Genomic DNA, 22,694 nt, shown 5'->3' on the forward strand with positions numbered 1-22,694 from the left:
TCAACAAAGACTATTTTTGACTGAAGCCTTCTGCCTGGAGCACCTAGAAACCCCTAAAAGGTAAATGGAAGGTAGAGTTGACATCAAGTCATTTAAATCCATAAACAGGAACACTGTGGCAATACAAGTACCAGGAACTTCCCTTAATTTCTGAGGAAAAGGAGACTGGATGTCAGACTCCACATAGTTTTGATGATTAGCTGATTAAAACTACGCAGTTCAAAACAACTATCAAAAACAAACAATCATGCACGTGCACAAATAATCATGACCACTACTACCAATATACTTTGGAAACATTCCATAGATCATATTATTAAGCTTTTATTTTAATATCCGGCTTCTTATTCTCCATCATGATATGAAGTACTTTTTAAACCACATAGTCACTTTTCCCATAAAAGAACTTTATAAAATTGAATTAACTACTTCAAATTTCATATTTTGGGGAAAGAAAAACTTACACAGTAAAAATGTTCCTTTCCGTAAGATCTAAGAAATAATCTTACTTTATTTATCTTGTGCTATAGCACATGAGAAAGTATACAATTGTTTTTACTGGTTTAAATTTAATTTTTTATCTAGATCAAGGGTTGGCAAACTATGGTTCATGAGCCAAATTCAGACCACTGCCTGTTTCTATAAATAAAACTTATTAGAATACAGCTATGTCCATTCACTTACGTACTATCTCTGACTGTGCCTGTTACAATGACACAGTTGTGACAGACAGCGTATGATCTGCAAAGCCGAAAATATTATCTGGTCCTTTATGGAAAATAAATTGCCAAACTATGATCTAGAAAGAACCTTAGTCTCTCTTTTTCTCTCTTGAAAAATGCAAGGCTACTCTCAAAGGTTTAGACTAGAGTGAAAATGGTAGCCTAACTGCAAAGAGATAAGGATGGGCTTATTGTGTGTGACAAGGCCAAGTAGATACAGTCCAGAAAAAGTTGCCTATAAAGCAAAAAATGGCTATAAACACAAATCTTAGCCTTATTTCACCCATGTATTGTCATTACAAAATTAGAGAAAACTTTTTATCCAAAAGCAAGCAAGTAATCCCAAATAGAACCCCCCCCAAAAATTAAACTTACCAAAAAGTATGCATCGTTTTAATCATATATTCAAAAGAATGGTTATTTCAAGACAGGTATTACTTAAAGCCATAAAATAAACTACAGATACAGTATATAGTCACTATCAAAAGCAACAATCTTTATGTGAAACAAAATTACAGTGAAACGCTGAAGAAACAAGTACTACTTTCACAACTGAGTTATTAAATTTACCTAACCCTTCCTCCTAACTTGATATTTTTATTATCCCTAAGCTCAAGCTTTTTGGATGTCATCTGCTTATCCTAATTATCTTTTTTTTCCCAAGACACCTCTCCATTTAGATAGGAAAAAAAACTACACCCTAAAAATAGCCAGTCGCTACTCAGAAACAATGAATAAGGATTCCTGTATTATAGCTGCAACAATATAGTATTAACTCAAAGTTCAAGAAATAAAAATCTTTCTATAGCACAATGGAGATTTTCTATATAACAATGTTCTTTCTCTGCTGCTACTGGACTGCTGGTCCACAAAAAAAGTACAGATTAAAGTAGATCAGGTTATTTCATCAGTACATTAGAAGCTTTAAAACTCCCTATCTTTGGCTTTCTTACACTGAAAGAAACCAGTATATGAATAGTGAAGACAATATAAGGTAATTATCCCTTGCTTTTATGTAAGTAAACTGTGGATTAGTATCTTTTTTTGTTTTTTAACTACAATGCACTTCTTACTAAATCCAAATATTTAAGCAAAGATTCTTAAACCAAAGTAAGAAATCAGAAGTTAGTATGGGGCTGGGCGTGGTGGCTCACGCCTGTAATCCCAGCACTTTGGGAGGCCAAGGTGGGTGGATCACGAGGTCAGGAGTTCAAGACCAGCCTGGCCAATATGGTGAAACCTTGTCTCTAGTAAAAATACACAAATTAGCAGGGCATGGTGGCACACCCCTGTAATCCCAGCTACTCAGGAGGCTGAGGCAGGAGAATTGCTTGAACCTGGGAGGTGGATGCTGCAGTAAGCTGAGATTGTGCCATTGCACTACAGCCTGGGCAACACGGCAAGACTCCAACTCAAAAAAAGGAAAAATAAACATAAAGAAGTTAGTATGTGGAATACGTGTATAATTAGTTTTCAAAGTCATCTCATATGTAAATGTTTCCTGTGGGTTTTTTTCCCCCCTTTAATTGGGGTGGGGGCATAACACCAAATGTGTATATAATGTACATTTTCATCCTATACTAATTTTCTAATGTTATTACTAAATGAAAATATCAGGTCCTTATATAATAAAGTACTTTCTAGAAAAGAAGAAAGAGAATAAGGTTCTATTTAGACAAATGATCAAATTGAAACCAACTAAAAAAAAAAAAAATTCCAAAGTACTTTCTAACGCAAGATACAGAAATAAAAGCTATTTCTGAGATCTTAAGGAAAGGAACTATCCAATTCTTTCAACTAGAGAAAACAAAATCTGGGCTGATGTGGTGGATCACGCCTGTAATCCAGCACTGTAGGAGGCCCAGGCAGGTCGATCGCCTGAGCTCAGGAGTTCAAGAGCAGCCTAGGCAACATGGTGAAACCCCATCTCTATTTAAAAATAAAAAATAAAGTAATAATACATTTTATAAAATTTCTTCCTAGAAAAAGTTGTCAGTTTAAAAAGAATTTATATCATGATATGGCAAAGGGTATTATGGTCAAGCTTGAGTTATTCACAGCCTGTACAGGTGCTCAATAAAGAATTCCTTCTACTTCCTAAAACCATTTATAACAAAACAATTTTTCTTGGAATACACACCTTTCAAATGAATAAGTATGCATTTTAAAAATTAACTAATAACTCAACTTTTCTATCTTCTTAAATTCATGGGTACTACTATTGCATGAAGTTGTTTCATGGCATCTTTTTTAAAGTATTTCCAATTTCACAAAATATAAGGTTTGGAATCAAATAATTTAAAATGAATTCTTTGCTGAATGGTAAGTGAATACTGGCAATGTATCCATTAGGATATCCAGCTTGGTAAGTTGTCCTTTACAATTACTGCTTTCTAGTACGTGTTTTAAGAAAATTTACTTTGGAAACCTACTTTTCACAGAAGTCATTCAGAACACCCCAGTAACCTTCAGGAACAACAAACCATTCACAGTCACCTGGGCCAATATTTATGTTAACTGAACAGAAGTTGTTATTTTCTTGATGACCTGAAATGTGAAAAGAAAAAAAATTGGAGCTCCAGTGGCGCAATTGGTTAGCACATGGTACTTATACAGAAAAAAATTAATCTTCACACTATAAGTTTATAGAAAAATGGGTCTTTGGAAACAAAACCTTACAAATGCTCAACAGAGAACACTATAGTAGTATTTAGTTCTTCATCACTGTAGCATTTTTATGTCAACTCCTAACATACTCAGTAAGAGCTTCTATGATAGGCAGTATAATCATGGTTAAGAGATTAGGCTCTGGAGCCAGGCTCCTTGGCTTAGTCATTACATGAACCTGGGCAAGTTGGTAAACCATTCTGACTCAGTTTCCCTGTATGTAAGAACAGATAATAATAATCTCTATAAATTGTTGGGCTGTTTTGAAGATTGATAAACTAATGAATGCATAAAACTGCCTAATACAGATGTTCCTCGACTTACAGATGGGACTACATCCTGATAAACCCACAGTAAGCTGAAAAATACCTTGAGTTCAAAATGCATTTAATACTCTGATAAACCCACCATAAAGTCCAAAAGTGGTAAGTTACACCATTTCAACTCAGGGACCATCTGTATACAGTAAACAATAAATATTAGCTATTATAGATATCATTACCATTTCTTTCCTTATGAACTAATCTCCAGGAACAGCGTTTACCCCATAACAAGGTACTCAAAATAATGTTTTTTGCCCAACATTTATATCAGTGTCCAATGATAGAGTACAGAACAGAATATAGTTCTTCCATCATGTATTCCAGAACTCTTTGCACTTTACCTGACTATGGATAAAATAGGACAGAACTGGGCTTCTAATGGTCTGAGGATAACAATTATAACCAATAGTTCTAATCCTGGCTGTATATTAGAATCCTCTGGGGACCTCAGTTAAAAACCAACCCACCCACCCACATGCATGGATCTGAATCCTAGAGATTAATTAATTACATATTTTTTTAAAAGCTACCAGGTGTGGTGACTCAAGCCTATAATCCCAGCACTTTAGGAGGTCCAGAGGGAAGGATAACTTGAAGTCATTATGTGAACCTCGAAACAATTAGCCAGGCATGGTGGCATGCACTTGTAGTCCTAGCTACTTGGGAGGCTGAGGCAGGAGAATTGCTTGAGCCCAGGAGTTAAACAAGATTACAGTGAGCTATGATCACATCACTGCACTCCAGCCTGGGTGACATACCAAGACCCTGTCTCTTAACAAAAAAAAAAAAAAAAAAAAAAAAAAAAAAAGAAAAGAAAAGAAAAAGAAACAAAGGACCAGGAGAATCAAATCAGCAGCCAGGATGGGGAACCACTGACCCATTTTACCCAGAAGCAAGCATAGCCCTATTTTCAAACAATTCTTAAGCATGACTCAGTGAGAATGTGAACAAAGAAGGAAGCAGTCTGGTTTTCAAACCATGGCTGCATCAAGTAGCAAAGAGAAGCACCTGAGGGAGACCTGCAGCCCACAGTACATTGGTACAGTTGAACTGGTTATCAACAGTATCTCTTCTAACTGATCAGTGCTGGGATTGTAGCAACTGTTAAATATTTTGAATATCACCCTGTGAAATTTCATGTTAATGCAAAGGAGCACAAAGAAGATAGTACTTCAGTATTGGATAGAAAATTTAAGTCTAAAAACAATGTAATTCACTTTACAAATGAAGAAAAAGACCTAAAGAAGAAATGTAACTTATCAAAAGTGACAAGCCTAATTAGTGGCAAAGTCTAGACTAGTTATTAGAATGAGTCTAGTAATGTCTCCACATCATGAAGTTATTTTTAAACTGTGAGTTGTGATCCACTTAGAAAACTGCAACCTACACTTTAGTTTTTAAATGAAACAGAATGGAATAGACTGGAAAACATACTGTTCGATAAAACTGCTGCTGTATACATACATGTGCATTTGGTTACATATAAAACATACTTTTTATTGTTACTTGGGTTAAAAGAAAAATTAAAAAACACTGCACCCCATCACTCTCTGCAACAGATGGGACTAACAAGAGAGTCTTCAGGCCAAAAGAACTTATTTCCCAGTGGTGCTCCAATGACCCCTTTCCAGATTAAATTGTTATACTGTTTCTGGGCTATTACACTAAAAAAAGATAATGAAAAGGGGAAAAATCTTAATCTGAGCCCAGTTAAAAAGTCTAACATTATAACAGGAACAACTCTTTCAGTTTTATTCATTATAAATGACAAGATCCTGGCTGTCTTTGCATGTTTCATATTTTGATTTTGTTTTCAATTTTAACAAGGTATGTTAGTTCATACAAATTACCTGGTGTTCTGCTCCCTGGAACTTTCATGTATAGTTGAACTGTGTTCATGCCCAGTATGGTATGACCAACATGGCTTAGAAGATTTCCTGCTGATACGACACGCACAAAAGCAGGAAGTTTAGTCAGCTCATGTAGCTGCAACTTCCACCTGCAATAAAATAACACATCAAAAGTGAAACTCTGCTACAAGTATCTGTGGAAGTTTACCATTTCTTCAAAACTCTTGGGTTCCAATCAGAAAAACAATTAGGTCTATAAATATTTTACTTTTCCATAGGAAAAAACTTAAATTTTTCAATTTTTCCAAAGAATACTTCCCAACAAAAATAGGCATAAAAATTATTGACCAAGTAAATAAAAGAAAAAATACTAACAGTTGTACAATTATATTTTATAAATACATTTTCATGTAACTATTTCATATAATTAAAAATATAATTTTGTGATTACGTAATTAGCACATAGTCAGAGTCTTGATGAAAAACTATAGAAAAGTTTTAGGTAAAAAAAAAAATCTGGCAAGGTGCAGTGGCTCACAACTGTAACCCCAACACTTTGGAAGGCTGAGGTGGAAGGATCTCTTGAGCCCAGGAGTTCAACACAAGCCTGGGCAACACAGTGAGACTCCATCTCTACTTTTGGGAAAAAAAAAAAAAAATTTTAAATTTCAATTGTAAAATATAGCAGAAAAAGTTTAGCTTAAATTCATGTCAACTTAAAAACAAAAGAAAATAAATGAAACAGAAGAGGAAATTGTAGAGAATTCCCAGTCTAGCACAGGATAACTCTTTGCATTAGTTCACAGAAATATTACTATAAGGACTTACTTTTTGTCATCAGATAGGTCAATATTGGTCCCAAACTTTATGGTTTTAAAGGGTCCTTTCCTCCTCCTCCCAGAACTTAAAAAAGAGACACAGGATTAGAAACATGCCTTTTAAAAAGAAATACTAAGTGGACATTAAAAATGACTTACTTATCTGACGATGTAGATTCACTATCTGAGTGGTCTTTATGATGACTTCTTTTTTCATTTTCTTCCTATAGATTAAGCAAAAAGCATTCTAGTTTAGTGTTGTACAACTGGCAATCCTTTCCACCATACAACTGAAAAAAAAAATTCATATCTAGATTGAATAGTATTATTTGTGTTTTGAAACTAAGTTTCATGTTTTTAATATTTTGAGACAGGGTTTGACTCCTGTTGCCCAGGCTGGAGTACAGTGTGTGATCCCGGCTCACTGCAACCTCCTCCTCCTGGGCTCAAACGATTCTCCTGCCTCAGCCTCCTGAGTAGCTGGGACTATAGGTGCGCATGACCATGCCCAGCTGATTTTTGTATTTTTGGTAGAGACGGGGTTTTGCCATGTTGCCCAGGCTAGTATCAAACTCCTGCGCTCAAGCTGTCTACTGGCCTCAGCCTCCCAAAGTGCTGGGATTACAGGCGTGAATCATCACACCTGGCCTTCAAACTAAGTTTCTATAGGCCTCTTACACATGAAAATTTCTTCAAACACCACATTAAATAAATAAATACCCAAGAAAAGTCGAATCTCACCGGCATGGTATCCAACTTCCTCCACTAGCCACAACGTTATATTACAGATTCTCATACTTGCCCCATTTTCAAGAGGAGAGAAAACTTGAGTAAAGCTGAAAGGCCTAGGACATCCCAATCTTGATTACAAATGATATAAGCTAGCAGAGGTGTGTGCATGTGTACACAACTATATATGTGTAAGAGTAGAAGGTAAGATACTTTTTATTCTTGATTATGAACAAAGGAAAAGTTCTTCCAGGAAGTATTTATTCCACAAAGAATTATACACAAATGACAAAATGTTTCTAACATTGGTAATTCAAGTGCTGGATAAATATAGGTATTTTTCAATGCAAATATTACTTTTATTTACAACTCCTGAGTCACGGACATGGTATCTGTTAACACTGTTTTATGATTTCTAAGTTAGCAGTACTTCTGACCTTTGGCTTCCATTCCTTTAAATGTATAGTGTCTGAACATTTGTCAAACTTTTCACATGTAATGGTCCATGTCTTAAAGCATACTAAAAAACCCCATGCTGGCCGGGCGCGGTGGCTCACGCCTGCAATCCCAGCACTTTGGGAAGCCAAGGTGGGCAGATCACCTGAGGTTGGGAGTTCGAAACCACCCTGATCAACATGGAGAAACACTGTCTCTACTAAAAATACAAAATTAGCTGCATGTGGTGGCAAATGCCTGTAATCCCAGCTACTCGGGAGGCTGAGGCAGGAGAATTGCTTGAATCCGGGAGGCAGAGGTTGCAGTGAACCGAGATCACGCCATTGCACTTCAGCCTGGGCAACAAGAGCGAAACTTCGTCTCAAAACAACAACAAAAAACCCCCATGCTTTCTTTGGTTATGGAACTCTCCCCATTTAAATAGACTGCCTCTTACTATCTTTGCTTTTCAACTCTTCCTCCAAATTTTCCTTTGATGATCTTTGACTCCTTCTTACTACTTATTCTATCCTGACTATAATATTAGCAGGTACTTGAAGCCTTTTGAAAGTTTGAACTACAGATTTATATGGACAACGAATTCACTGGAACTCAGTAAAGTCACAGAATAGTTTTTACTGGATGAATTTCTTTGTAGTATATAGGGAGCGGCAAGTGGGAAAGGAAGACAAATATAATTTACAGGTAGAAATGCTATCTTAATTGAAAGTATGAGTTGGCAGAATTTTAAACAGAGACAACAAGCAAATCTAATGAATCACAAATTAAAGACTTTCAGCCACATACTATCAGTGGTAGGATATGTGAAGAACAAACAACTTAGTGCAGACAAGTATTTGAGTAATACATTTAATAAACTCATTTATTTGGATGTATTATGTTCACTTTGTAGGAGAATTCACAAAGTTCTCATTATAGTGCTAGAGGATTTTTGTAATGCTTCAGTGCTGAAAGGGCTATATGGGTCTTTTAATAATAATAACCCTCTGAGTTTTATATTTTTGTTTTTTTAATTTCCTCCTTCAGTTTTCTCTTATAGCCTAAGATTGGTAAGAAGAACACTAATGTTTCCTGCAGGAGTTGTCTATGAGATAACACTAATCTGGCAGAAGAAAAAAAAGGGAAGACAAGACGGGATTTTGCAAGCATAAAATAAACCTAAGACTTAGTTTATCCTCTAAATTAGTGGTTCTCAACCAGGAGCGAATGTGCCCTTCAGGGGATATTTGACATGTCTGGAGATATTTTTGAGAAGCCAGAGATGCTAATAAATACCCTGCAAGGTGCAAGACAGTCCCCCCACAATAAAGAATTATCCAGTCCAAAATGTCAATACTACGGAAGTTAAGAAACCCTGCTCTAAAAAAAGTATCCCAGAAATGAAGGACATATTTCACTAGACAGTAATTCTATTTCCCCATGATGATATTTACTTCATGAACCCATGGGTTTGTTTAGACTTTACTAAAAGCAAACCGAGGGTGGGTGTGGTGGCTCACGCCTGTAATCCCAGCAGTTTGGGAGAGCCTGAGGTAGGCGAATCACTTGAGGTCAGGAGTTCGAGAGCAGCCTGGCCAACATGGTGAAACCCAGTTTCTACTGAAAATGCAAAAAAGTTAGCTGGGCGTGGTGGCACGTGCCTGTAATCCCAGCTACTCGGGAGTCTGAGGCAGAAGAATCGCTTGAACCTGGGAGGTAGAGGTTGCAGTGAGCCAAGATCGTGCCATTGCACTCTAGCCTGGGCGACAGAGGGAGACTCCGTCTCAAAATACATACATACATACATACATACATACATACATACATACATACCTACAAGAAAACTGGATAGCACTTACAAAGTATTTTATGTAACATAAAATGATGAGATGCATATAAAAGTAATGTGTCCTTTCAAAACTCCAAAGTAAAATCATCTTTAAAGTCCTAAAATAATCTTTAGGATACAAATACTTACTCTCAATGATTCCTGGAATGAGGAGGCCTGGTACTGTGCATATTTAGCAATTGTAGTATGAGATCTATTACTTTCACAATGCCAGATTTTCTTTGTTCCAGTGGGATCCCAGTTTTCATCTGCTGGCTGCAACAACTGTGTCCTCACTTCTACCATATGTTCATTGTTAGCTTCCACCAAAGTTTTAGTAGAGAAAAGTCCCAGGTCTTCATGAATACATAAATGTAGTTAAAAAATGAAAATTATATTTGGGATAATATTTTAAGTGCTTGTATTTTTTTTAAAGGAAGAAGGTAAAGCATTTTATGGCACTGTATCCAGTTCCCATAAAAAACTAGGGCCTCTGCACAACCTGAGCTATGTGCCAAGTTTGCAGAACCATTAGCTGAAGCCTTGAATATAACTGCTATGTCATCCCATCGGAGAAAGAATTAAGTGTGCAAGGACTGAAATTTCATTTATTTATTTAATTTCTGCAGATGCCAGGAAATACTTATGGGACTACAGTATTTATTAGTAGCATCAAATTTCACCTACATTTTATAATCAATTTTTTTCTATTAACCTAAATCACAATTATGTAAATGGACCCAAATAATAGCTAAATTTAAAAACCACCACAGAATTGCCAGTAACCAGTATCACCAACAATATATTCACATCATGGATTAAAGAAGTGATATACACACACACTCTCTCTCATTCTTAGTACTAAAAAAAATTAAAATACCAAAAAAAAAAAAAAAAAGTTTCTGCCAGTGCTTGAAAAGTTAAAAGACAGCGAAAGAAATAGACAAACTTTTTCCTTTTTTTATTTAAGGCTTACCTAACTTAAGAGCTCCAGCAAGGCCACGTATTACTGTAACAGGGTTGTTCGGATTTGTACAAAATTGATGTAATGGAGGAAAGAAAGCATCACGTTTATTTTCCAACTGTAAAATTAAAATATGTGGTTAGATCTCAGGAAAACAGAGCTTTTATTTAAATATTATGCTCCAAATTAATATTATTTTTCACAATTTAAATAATGCATTTTATGGGGTGCTATTTCTATTTGACAGTATCTTATCACTATGACTTTTGATTCTAGTTTAAATTAGATAGTAACCACATACATTTCTCCTGTCCATTTTATCATGACAAAAATATGTAGGAGAAATGAAACTGAAATTAAACTTTAAAATCAAAGTGTTTCAAACATTATTCAGTTTTAAAATGAAAAGACAATCCTGACACATGCTGCAACATGGATGAACCTTGAGGACATTATGTTAAGTGAAATAAGCCAGTCACAAAAAGACAAATATTGTATGGTTCCACTTACATGAGGTATTTAGAATAGTCAAATTTATAGAAACTGAAAGTAGAATAGTAGTTGCCAGGGGCTTGGAGGAGGGAGAAATGGGGAGTTGTTCAGTGTGTAGTTCCAGTTTGTCAAGATGAGAAAGTTCTGGAGATTGGTTGGACAACAATGTGAATATGCTTAACAGTACTGAACTGCACACTTAGAAATGGGTAAGATGGTAAATTTTATGTGTTTTTTTAAAAATCACAATAAAAGAGAGGAAAAGAAGAAAAAATTGTGCCTAAACATATTATCAAAGAAAGCAGACTGAAGAGGACCCATGAAAGATAAAAACTTAATTTTGCATTTTTTTTTCTCTTCAGAGCTCACATTACAAGTTTTTTTTACATGTCTATCCCAGTGCTTCCCTTACATAGTAAGGGATAAACAATGACTGGTTGGAGGAAGAATTAATATGATAATATTTGGCCTCTAGAGGGCAAAGGGGTTAAATCTATAAAACAAACTCCAGTACCATTTTACAGATGCAAGATCATTATACACATACAACCCTAACTTTATACTTACAAAAAACTTTGATTTGGGATAGAAGCAGGAAAATGAAAGGAAATAGGGTAGGAAGATCTATTTGGAAGAAACAGAAATAGGAATTGCTTTGACTGAACTCTTAACAACTTCCTATATCAGATTCCTATATTTCTATAAAGTAAAACTAGTATCTAGTTTTAAATAGCCTATTAAATTTTTTAGTGACATATATCTACTATCACACTTACGTTCTCACTTATTTTGAAGGTAGTATCTTTTTTGGGGGGCAGATGTATAAAACAGAATGAATGTTAAGGTCCACATAACTAAGTAGAATGCAGATTTAAAACCCAGTTTACCCAAAAAACGTTACACTTTTAGGTAGCTTTTTCCTAATACTGCTCAAAATTAGAGCAATAAAAAATATTTCTCATGATTCTAATATCATCACAGTTAATAGCTGAGAAGGTCTTTTAAAAATGCTATTACAAAATCTTTTTGAATGTATCTTTCCCCACCAAAAAAATACTTAATCTGTTGCCAATAATCGTAATGTTTCATAAAGGGCATCCATATAAATTTAAAGAAAGATTTTATGAAAGACAGGTAGTTGCAAACACTGTTTTATTTCCAGTCAGTCAATTCAGACTCACGTAAATACTAGGTGTAGGTGGATTCAACTTGTCCTTTGGCAAGGGAGGGTATGGTGAAGATGGTGGTCTTGGAGGTGGACATTTATCCAACAAAATGCTACTGTTAGATAAGCCATTTTTACCTAGATTCCTTAAAAAAAAAAAGAAGAAGAAGAAGAAGGGATAAATAAATCAGTTGTACATTTATTTGGAAAACAGAAAAAAAAAAAAAAGAATCCTGAATTAAGTCCTAATTAAATTACTAGGCATTTGCACAAGTCCATGAGATGTGGGATGTAGATCCATCAGGAAAAACACTAAGAACGATTGTTAATTTCAGCAAAGACTTGATGCCTATATATCCTCCACTGAAGGAAAATAAAAGATATCACAACATATAAATTATTGATGACATTCCTTATTTTGTTCGTAATTTTCCAATTTATTTTCTTCACCTAAACAACAAACATGAGCTACAATTTCCTCTCTACCATCACATTCTTTTCCATCAATGTTAAAATATTAACTTGACCAAAAAAGTTCTAGATAATAGTAAAAAACAGAATGTCTCTTTTCCTATGTCTCATCTTAGCAATTATAATCAGAATATCTTTGTAACAACTCTCAAACCTGAGATTTTTTTCCTTTTACTCAAATCAGAAAAAAATTTCCTGTGCAACTCCTTGACTAATAAAATTCAGCAAGATGCCAATCTAGTAACTTATACAGCAAATTATAGTATTTCTTTTTAAACAAGGCATATAATTGCTATCTACTCTCTGACATTGTATATAATTATTACTTACTGGTATTTAGGTTGATGAAGGTATCACACTGTTAAAATTATAAATTCTTTTTTTTTTTTTTTTTTTTTTTTGAGGCGGAGTCTTGCTCTGTCGCCCAGGCTGGAGTGCAGTGGTGCGATCTCGGCTCACTGCAAGCTCCGCCTCCCGGGTTCCCGCCATTCTCCTGCCTCAGCCTCCTGAGTAGCTGGGACTACAGGCACCGCCACTGCGCCTGGCTAATTTTTTTGTATTTTTAGTAGAGATGGGGTTTCATTGTGTTAGCCAGGATGGTCTCGATCTCCTGACCTCGTGATCCGCCTGTCTCGGCCTCCCAAAGTGCTGGGATTACAGGCTTGAGCCACCGCGCCCGGCCTTAAAATTATAAATTCTTAAGATAGGGTAGAATTATTCCCTAAAAATAATTCTTTTAGTGCAAGCAAGAAAGACATTTCCAACGTTTCTACCAAACTTAGAAAATCAACAAGAAATAATTTTGAGCTTTCAAACCACTCCAGGTTAACTAACTTACCTCACCGAATTATTACAAATTCGAACGCAATAAATGCATTAAAATATCAAGTACTCTTAACATATTAAATTTCAGGTAATAATTTGAAATTTTCAATTATTCTGGGAAGTCAAAAAACTCAGTAACTTTACTTAAGAAGGAATTAGCTACTTTCATCACAAATTACAGAATAAAACAGGTTGAATTTATTTTCCTTATCTTGCTACACTGAACAAAGTGTTACCAATTAGCCTGTTTTGGTTGGTACTAATGAAAACTAGGCCTTAAACTTTTACTGCCATAGATTTTTAAGATGTTATACTAAATAGCACCATAGGTGTTACTTTCTTAATTTTTTCAACTACAACTCCAAGTAAAAACAAAAAAAAGTTCATGGCAGGCCTCAAAGGAATGATTTACGTTTAAAATAATTGACTTTTAAATGAAAATATATGAAAATATTATTAAACTGAAATTTTACTTTCAGCTAACAATTAAAGGTTGAATAAATTTTCTGTCCAAAACTAGTTTTCAATCTCTCTCCACAAAGCACATGTGCCTTGTATATTTAAAGACAGATATACACTTAAGCCTTTAGATTTGGGTATAAAATTAGTACCAATTTATAAACTCCATCAAATTTTTGCTTTTAACATGTAGAGAATTTTTGGTGAGACTGGGAAAGAAACAATTCAAGTATTATCATTAAACTAATGCAAGACAAAACAGTTGCAATATCTACATAAATAATAGTTTTCATGCTGAATTGTATATCTGCCACTCTATCGAATATAAGCAAAATATGACTCAGAATACAGAAAATCTGTCTTTTAGGAAAGGAGATGGATATACTACTGTATAGTAAATGGTTACTATTTTGAAGAAATTGAAATATATGAACCATGTATTAAAACTGTGCTATAAAAGAGCGTCTCAAACTAATTAAATGTGGCACCAAAATGTAAGCTTCTACAACATACTGGACACTCAGAGATGAGACTAGGAAACAAGGTTTGACAGATTAGTAGAATTCTGTCTCTATCATTTCTATAGTTCCGTAACAAAAAAGAGAAACGAGAAAGTAAAACAATGGAAAATGTTGTTGCCAATATTTTAAAATAGAAAAGAAAAAAGCGGGGCATGACTAGTACTTTCAGGGAGCTGATAATTCAATCAATTGAATGTTGCAATTACAATTTTAGACATGCAAGAAGAAAAAGTATTATAACTGCCTTTTAATGTATACCACTGACCACTGCAACATTAAGATAAACTAAACAAGAATCAGATTAAAAAATAACCAGCACTTTAAAAACTAACTACATATACGGAAATAAAGGGGTACCCAATAGTGCATACAAGTCATACCTAGATATTTCTGTGTTTGAAACGCTGACTACCTGCCTATTAAGGTCAAGTTTCAAACACATAGGAATTTCCCTGAAGGAACTGATGACATATATAGTGCTCTGCATAGCAAATATAAGCTATTTCCACTTAAAATATATTGACCAATCCCAATGCAAAGGGCAGGGCTGTGGATAACAGGAATAGACTTTATCTTCTGAATGTCTAAATGTCCAACACTGTTTAGAACACCTCGAGCCAAGTAATAAAACTTCCATATAAAAATCCAAAGTGGAGAAAGGAGTTGAAGAAAGAAGCAGATTTTGGACCAAAACAGCATGGTACTGGTACCAAAACAGAGATACAGACCAATGGAACAGAACAGAGTCCTCAGAAATAATACCACACATCTACAACCATCTGATCTTTGACAAACCTGACAAAAACAAGAAATGGGGAAAGGATTCCCTATTTAATAAATGGTGCTGGGAAAACTGGCTAGTCATATGTAGAAAGCTGAAACTGGATCCCTTCCTTACACCTTATACAAAAATTAATTCAAGATGGATTAAAGACTTAAATGTTAGACCTAAAACCATAAAAACCCTAGAAGAAAACCTAGGCAATACCATTCAGTCCTAGGCATGGGCAAGGACTTCATGACTAAAACACAAAAAACAATGGCAACAGAAGCCAAAATAGACAAATGGGATCTAATTAAACTAAAGAGCTTCTGCACAGCAAAAGAAACTACCATCAGAGTGAACACGCAACCTACAGAATGGGAGAAAATTTTTGCAATCTACCCATTCTGACAAAGGGCTAATATCCAGAACCTACAAAAACTCAAACAAATTTACAAGAAAAAAACAAACAACCCCATCAAAAAGTGGGCAAAGGATATGAACAGACATTTCTCAAAAGAAGACATTCATACAGCCAACAGACACATGAAAAAATGCTCATCATCACTGGCCATCAGAGAAATGCAAATCAAAACCACAATGAGATACCATCTCACACCAGTTAGAATGGCGATCATTAAAAAGTCAGGAAACAACAGGTGCTGGAGAGGATGTGGAGAAATAGGAACACTTTTACACTGTTGGTGGGATTGTAAACTAGTTCAACCATTATGGAAAACGGTATGGTGATTCCTCAAGGATCTAGGACTAGATGTACCATATGACCCAGCCATCCCATTACTGGGTATATACCCAAAGGATTATAAATCATGCTGCTATAAAGACACATGCACACGTATGTTTATTGCGGCACTATTCACAATAGCAAAGACTTGGAATCAACCCAAATGTCCATCAGTGACAGATTGGATTAAGAAAATGTGGCACATATACACCATGGAATACTATGCAGCCATAAAAAAGGATGAGTTTGTGTCCTTTGTAGGGACATGGATGCAGCTGGAAACCATCATTCTTAGCAAACTATCACAAGAACAGAAAACCAAACACCGCATGTTCTCACTCATAGGTGGGAACTGAACAATGAGATCACTTGGACTCGGGAAGGGGAACATCACACACCGGGGCCTATCATGGGTGGGGGGAGGGATTGCATTGGGAGTTATACCTGATGTAAATGACGAGTTGATGGGTGCAGCACAGCAACATGGCACAAGTATACATATGTAACAAACCTGCACATTATGCACATGTACCCTAGAACTTAAAGTATAATAATAAAAAATAAAAAAATAAAAATAAATAAAAATAAATAAAAAATAAAAACAATCTACAAAGAACTTAAACAAACTTACAAGAAAAAAACAAACAACCCCATCAAAAAGTGGGCAAAGGATATGAACAGACACTTCTCAAAAGAAGACATGCAGCCAACAGATACATGAAAAAATGCTCATCATCACAGGTCATCAGAGAAATGCAAATCAAAACCACAATGAGATACCATTTCACACCAGTTAGAATGGTGATCATTAAAAAGTCAGGAAACAACAGATGCTGGAGAGGATGTGGAGAAATAGGATCACTTCTACACTGTTGGTGGAAGTGTAAACTAGCTCAACCATTGTGGAAGACAGTGTGGCAATTCCTCAAGGATCTAGAGCTAGAAGTACCATTTGACCCAGCGATCCCATTACTGGGAGTATACCCAAAGGATTATAAATCATGCTATTATAAAGACACATGCACACGTATGCTTATTGCGGCACTATTCACCATAGCAAGACTTGGAACCAACCCAAATGTCCATCAATGATAGACTGGATTAAGAAAATGTGGCACATATACACCATGGAATACTATGCAGCCATAAAAAAGGGTAAGTTCATATCCTTTGCAGGGACATGGATGAAGCTGGAAACCATCATTCTGAGCAAACTATCACAATTACAGAAAACCAAATACCGCATGCTCTCACTCATAGGTGGGAATTGAACAATGAGAACACTTGGACACAGGGTGGGGAACACTACACACTGGAGCCTGTTGTGGGGTGGGGGGCGGGGGGAGGGAAAGCATTGGGAGAAATACCTAATGCAAATGACAGGTTGATGGGTGCAGCAAACCAACATGGCACATGTATACCTATGTAACGAGCCTGCATGCTGTGCACATGTACCCTAGAACTTAAAGTATAATAATAATAATAATAATAATAATAATAATAATAATAAAAAGCAGGTTTTGCAATGGATTTAGAGATTATCCCATCTTAAATCCTTTTCTCTCAGTTTTTAAAATCTCTCTGAGAAAAGTCAGAGTAGGGGGATATTAATTGTTGCCCAATTATTTAAAATATTGGCTTAAACTTATCAAATTTACCCATATCATTTGGTAGGTAGAGAAATGGTGAAAATGTGCTCTGTGATAAACCCATCTACACTTCAGTTATCCTTTGTTAGGAAGCTCCTAGACCAGAGACGTCAAGTCTCTTGTATCTGTGTTACTTTCCCCTTGAGTTCTGGACTCCTGCCCAGCACAGGCCACCATCAAGAGAACACAGAAATGGCAAACAACATGACACCTATCATTTGCCATCTTACCTTTTTCTCTATGCCTCAAAAGATTTTTATCTCCAACTTATCAGAGCACTTTTTTGTCTCTTCAGTAATCGAGTCCTGGATTTACTGGAATAACCCAGTAACCTCAGGGATCTACAGTGTTTTGATGAATCTAGCTGTTTACAAGATATATATATATATATATATATATATATATATATATATATGTATATATATAATTAAGTCTCCATAATAAGGCAAAATTGCCTTTTTGAGTTAAAAGCTGAAAATAAAACTAAAAAAAGTACTTAAATACCCTGAAATAAATGTTCGTATATGCCTGGAAAATGAGATGGAAGATTATAATCTTTAATACATTAAGAAACACAATCAGCTGGGCGCAGTGGCTCACGCCTGTAATCCCTGCACTTTGAGGCAGGTGGATCACAAGGTCAGGAGATGAAGACCATCCTGGCTAACACGGTGAAACCCCGTCTCCGCTAAAAAAATTCAAAAAAATTAGCTGGGTGTGGTGGCACACGCCTGTAGTCCCAGATACTTGGGAGGCTAAGGGAGGAGAATGGCGTGAAACCGGGAGGAGGAGCTTGCAGTGAGCTGAGACCGTGCCACCGTACTCCAGCCTGGGTGACAGAGTGAGAAAAAAAAAAAAAAAGAAACATGACCAACTAAGCACCTATAGCACAAAGCTTTATTAATACACAACTTATGAAAACTGCTACTATACACAGTTTGTAACTTGGGGAACAGAACATAGCTCCGTGGAACTCTTTCTGACAATATTCCTCCTTAGGTCCCATACAGTTCATGATGTTAGTTTTGGACCTCTAAATCTTTCCCATTTTCTAGGAACTGTCCTGAGTCTACAGAGAGTGGATGAGAGAGAAAGCCCCTGCTCCAGTAGTGAGAGCAGCAGTACCTAGGAAACAGGACAGAGGCCCCAGCAGATGAGTGAGGAGCAGGTAGAAGACAGTCAAACTGGCAGTGAATCAAGGCACTGTGTCTAAGGAGAGCCAAGTTTAGCATTTAATCTGAACACTCCCTATTTTGTGTAGGCCCAGAGTTGAAGTGAATGATAGCGTAACTTCTAAAAAACACTAATATAAAAACCTACAATATAAAAATTTCTAAAGAAACAAATTTTAGTAACTCAAGAATCTCACTACATGCTTTAGAATAATTTCATTTAGAGATCATCCAATGCACTTTTAAGTTACTGACATTAAAAAATCGTGTAACACAGTTAAGATTAATTACAGTAATCACCATGTTGTAGGTCACTAAGGAAAATGCTGCCAACAATGTGTACCCAATAAAGAAAAAAATATATATAAAAAAGGATGTAATTTCTGCTCTAGTCTATGTCAGAATAACAGCTAAATAGTTAAAGTTTGACAGGAAATAATAAAATAGAAACTAACAGAAATAGAAACTAATGGAAAATAAAACACAGACCAGCCGGACGTGGTGGCTCACACCTGTAATCCCAGCACTCTGGGAGGCAGAGGCAGGTGGAACACCTGAGGTCAGGAGTTCCAGACCAGCCTGACCAACATGAAGAAACCCCGTCTCTACTAAAAAATACAGAATTAGCCAGGTGTCGTGGTGCACGCCTATAATCCAACCCAGCTACTCAGGAGGTTGAGGCCGGAGAATCGTTTGAACCCGGGAGGCAGAGGGTGCGGTAAGTCGAAATCGTGCCACTGCACTCCAGCCTGGGCAACAAGAGCGAAACTCTGTCTTAAAAAAAAAAAAAAAAAGGGAAGAAAAGAAAACACAGACCAAAAGGTATTTTAAATGCTCGAACTCTTTAAAGAAAAATAACTATAGTGTAATTTACAGTAAAGTTCTAGCGTCACAATTAAAGTGATAAATTTAAATTAATTAATTGAAATTTTTTCCCCATACTCCACTGCTCCTACCCTATATCCCTCCCAAGCAACAAACTTACATATAAATAATAAAATTTAATTTCACCTCAATCACTTGTCAGTGACAAACATTTAACGGTAGACCCAGGATACCTTCTAATAAAATAATCTGAACAACAGAAAAGATAATCACACTTTTAGATAACAATAAATAAGACATATAAGCACTAGCACCTGCAGGAAGAGGTTTATATGGCTATAAATAAGAATTGTTTTGAACTTTAAAATGTAAAAGCTATATTAAATGGTCAATGCAGCCAAACTAGAGCTAATGTTTATATTTTCTATTTATAGAATGGTTATTTTCTATATATCATGACAATCTAGAACCAAAAAAAGATCTTTTTAAAATCTACTATATGTCTGCTCAAACTTAAAATTTAATGTATCAGAAAATATTACAGAATTATTTCTTGTTTGTTCCAGGTATGTTAACTAAGTTTCATTCAAGATTTAGTCACTTATAGAGGACAACAATTACAAGTAAATAAGAAAAATTATATATGTGCTATATACAATGAAAAAGCCAGTAAGAATCTATATGTCCTCCAAATATCAGAGAAAGATGGTGCTGCCTGATCCTTTGATTCTTCTTTTGTGGGACAGAAGAGGTTCATTTCTTCGTAAATTTCTGAGGCCCTGCCCTTCCTAGACTAGCAGAATATGTCTGGCTCCTTCCAGAATGGCTGACGGTCTGTCGTGTCTCTCCATTGCCCATTGCCCCTGACCTCTTCCTTCCTCTTCTGCCTGTTTTATAACCTCTTCTAGATTCAAATAAAACAGTCCAGTTTTCTCAATTGTAAGCAAAGACTAGCCTTGATAACTGACAGGGTCCATTCCTAGCCTAACATTTAATAGGCTCTGATCAAAAAAAAAAAAAAAAAAGGATTTTCCAGCCTTGCTGTATTTGGCCAAATAAGATTTAACCCATTCTCTTATTTAAATCCCCAAAGTGAAGTCAATCACCTTGAAGCTGACAACCCTAGTAACCGGTAGAGGGCAGTAATAGCACAACCAGACACACCCACTCAGAATAAGCAATTTACAGGAATACTTCTCCCATCTGATTTGACCACAACATCTAAGCATAACAAAGCTTCTGTCAAACTCTTATTTCAGATGAATGACTACCCCATCTTTTGCTTACTTCCTATATCTTAAAAGATCCAAATTTCAGCATTCTGATCATGCTAGTAGTCAAACATTTTCACTTTGATGAACTTTCCCACACTAACCTGCATGCCTTCAGAACTTCTGCTGAGCTGGGGTATATGGACACAGACATTGATGGTATGATCTGTGGACTAGGTTTGTGGTTAACCAGAAGCAGATCTGTTTTCATGGGGCTCTGAGATTCTTCCATCCCTTCTCCATTAATTGTGTGTAGCCCACTGTGAGGGCTGTTAAGGCTGGTAACACTATTTGTGGTTGTCTGCTCAGTGGATTTTGGAGAAGGTGTTGCTGTGGAAATGGCTGAAGATGGTGAAGAGGCAACAGAGTTATCAGTCTTTGTATGAACAGCTGGGTGGATGTTATTGACTTTGTCACAGGTTCCAGTACCCACATTGTTATTGGCTTTTCCCATCAACAAGGCAGAGAGCTGAGGATTGTCTGAACTTAGTAAACCTGGTGACTTAGAATCTCCATGGCTAGGACTGCAAACAGCATCTGCCGTCATCTGATGGACATGATTAGGAAGTCCCTCGACACTGGCAGTGCTGTTAGGTGTCTCTCCAGCGTGCCTGCTTGTTTCAGGCACCGTCAATATGTTTCCTGAAGGCTTGCTCTCTTTGGTTAAGGTAATGCCTTGTTGTCCACCTGAGGTAGCAGTGTGAGAGGAGAGGTGATTGAGAGCAGCCCCCTGTGTTACTGAATTGCTAGGCAGGGTGGGATGTCCATTCTGATTCTGAATACCAGAGCCAGCTGCCTGGAGATGCTGGGAAGGCCCAGTGGAAGAGAGAGGTCGTTCACCATTAGGACCTGCCGAATGTGAACTCTGACCTTTGTGAAGCCCCTAAAAAGAAAGAAAAATAGTTTAAATCTAATATTAAGCAAATTGAGAATGTACAGAATTTAAAACATTAAAGAGAAAATCCACTAAAAATAAATATCTAACTATATAAGATAATTTGACCCAAGTCCTAAAGTTATCAAAAAGTATCTGTAACTTAGCTAGTCAGTATTTAACATCTTTAGAGAAATTTTCCTTCCTATCCAAAATGACTCTATTATTAGTGTAGAATAAACTACTTCAGATGAAGCATTACAAATTTTAAGTTCCAATATACATATTTTCATCTAAATCAGACATGGATAGACATATATCATTATTAATAACGAAAAGCCATGACCATGGATCAACATAAACCAATTCTTGCTGGTCTGTGATCTGTTAAAAGATTAATATAGAAAGTGAGTTCATGAAGCCTTTAAAATTATCATTAAAAATATAATCTTCTGTAATTCAAATTCTACTGTTAAAGTAGCTATCCTCAAAATTAAGGGAGAACTATTAAATCTATGAAAATATTTCAAAAAATACCTAAAGTTTCCCCATCTATCCATCCACACATATTTAGAAGACTAGATAGACTTGGTGCAGTGGCTTATGTCTGTAATCCCAGCACTTTGGAAGGCCGAGGCAGGAGGATCGCTTGAGGCCAGGAGTTCAAGACCAGGCTGGGCAACACAATGAGACTCCGTCTCCACAAAAGAAAAACAAAAAGAAAAAGAAAAAGAAAAAGAGGAGAGAGGAGAGAGGAGAGAAGAGAGAGGAGAGAGAGAGGGGAGAGAGGGGAGAGGGGAAGGAAAGTAGGCAGACAAACTAGGTATGTTGACAAGTGTGCCTGTAGTCCAGCTACACATGAGGCCAAGGTGGGAGGATCTCTTAAGCCCAGGAGTTTGAGCCAGCAGTGAGCTGCACTCCAGCCTGGGTGACAGAGCAGGACCTTGTCATTCTTTAATTCTTTTTAAAAAAGGGGTGAAAAAGATATTTTAAGTCTCCACTAATGACTTTGAGATAAACTTCATTTTTCATCATTAATTTTCATTTTCATTAATTTGAAAACTTAGAAAAATACACTGCTACTGTTAAAGCAATCTGAGGGGGCAGTATACTAACAGTTAACAGA

The 22,694-nt window shown here is 36.1% G+C and overlaps 1 protein-coding gene across 20 annotated transcripts in view; it reads right to left on the minus strand.

The window, feature by feature from the left end:
* The window catches only part of LOC105463462 (lysine demethylase 6A), a 235,697-nt gene that overhangs the window by 23,324 nt on the left and 189,679 nt on the right, over positions 1 to 22,694 (minus strand). For 17 of the 20 annotated variants that reach the window (XR_003013918.2, XM_011710615.2, XM_071088327.1 and 14 more), the window contains 8 exons: positions 20,799 to 21,577; positions 12,010 to 12,139; positions 10,349 to 10,454; positions 9,523 to 9,728; positions 6,540 to 6,604; positions 6,391 to 6,465; positions 5,563 to 5,711; positions 3,155 to 3,269 (listed from right to left, as the gene is read on the minus strand). Coding sequence is in view for 19 of the 20 variants with exons in the window: in XM_011710615.2 (XP_011708917.1) it covers positions 3,155 to 3,269; positions 5,563 to 5,711; positions 6,391 to 6,465; positions 6,540 to 6,604; positions 9,523 to 9,728; positions 10,349 to 10,454; positions 12,010 to 12,139; positions 20,799 to 21,577 (1,625 nt within the window). In the remaining variant the exon portion in view is untranslated. The other 3 variants (XM_071088330.1, XM_071088329.1, XM_071088328.1) reach the window with 2 other exon arrangements.

This window comes from Macaca nemestrina, chromosome X (assembly GCF_043159975.1).
Source record: "Macaca nemestrina isolate mMacNem1 chromosome X, mMacNem.hap1, whole genome shotgun sequence".
NCBI lineage: Eukaryota > Metazoa > Chordata > Mammalia > Primates > Cercopithecidae > Macaca > Macaca nemestrina.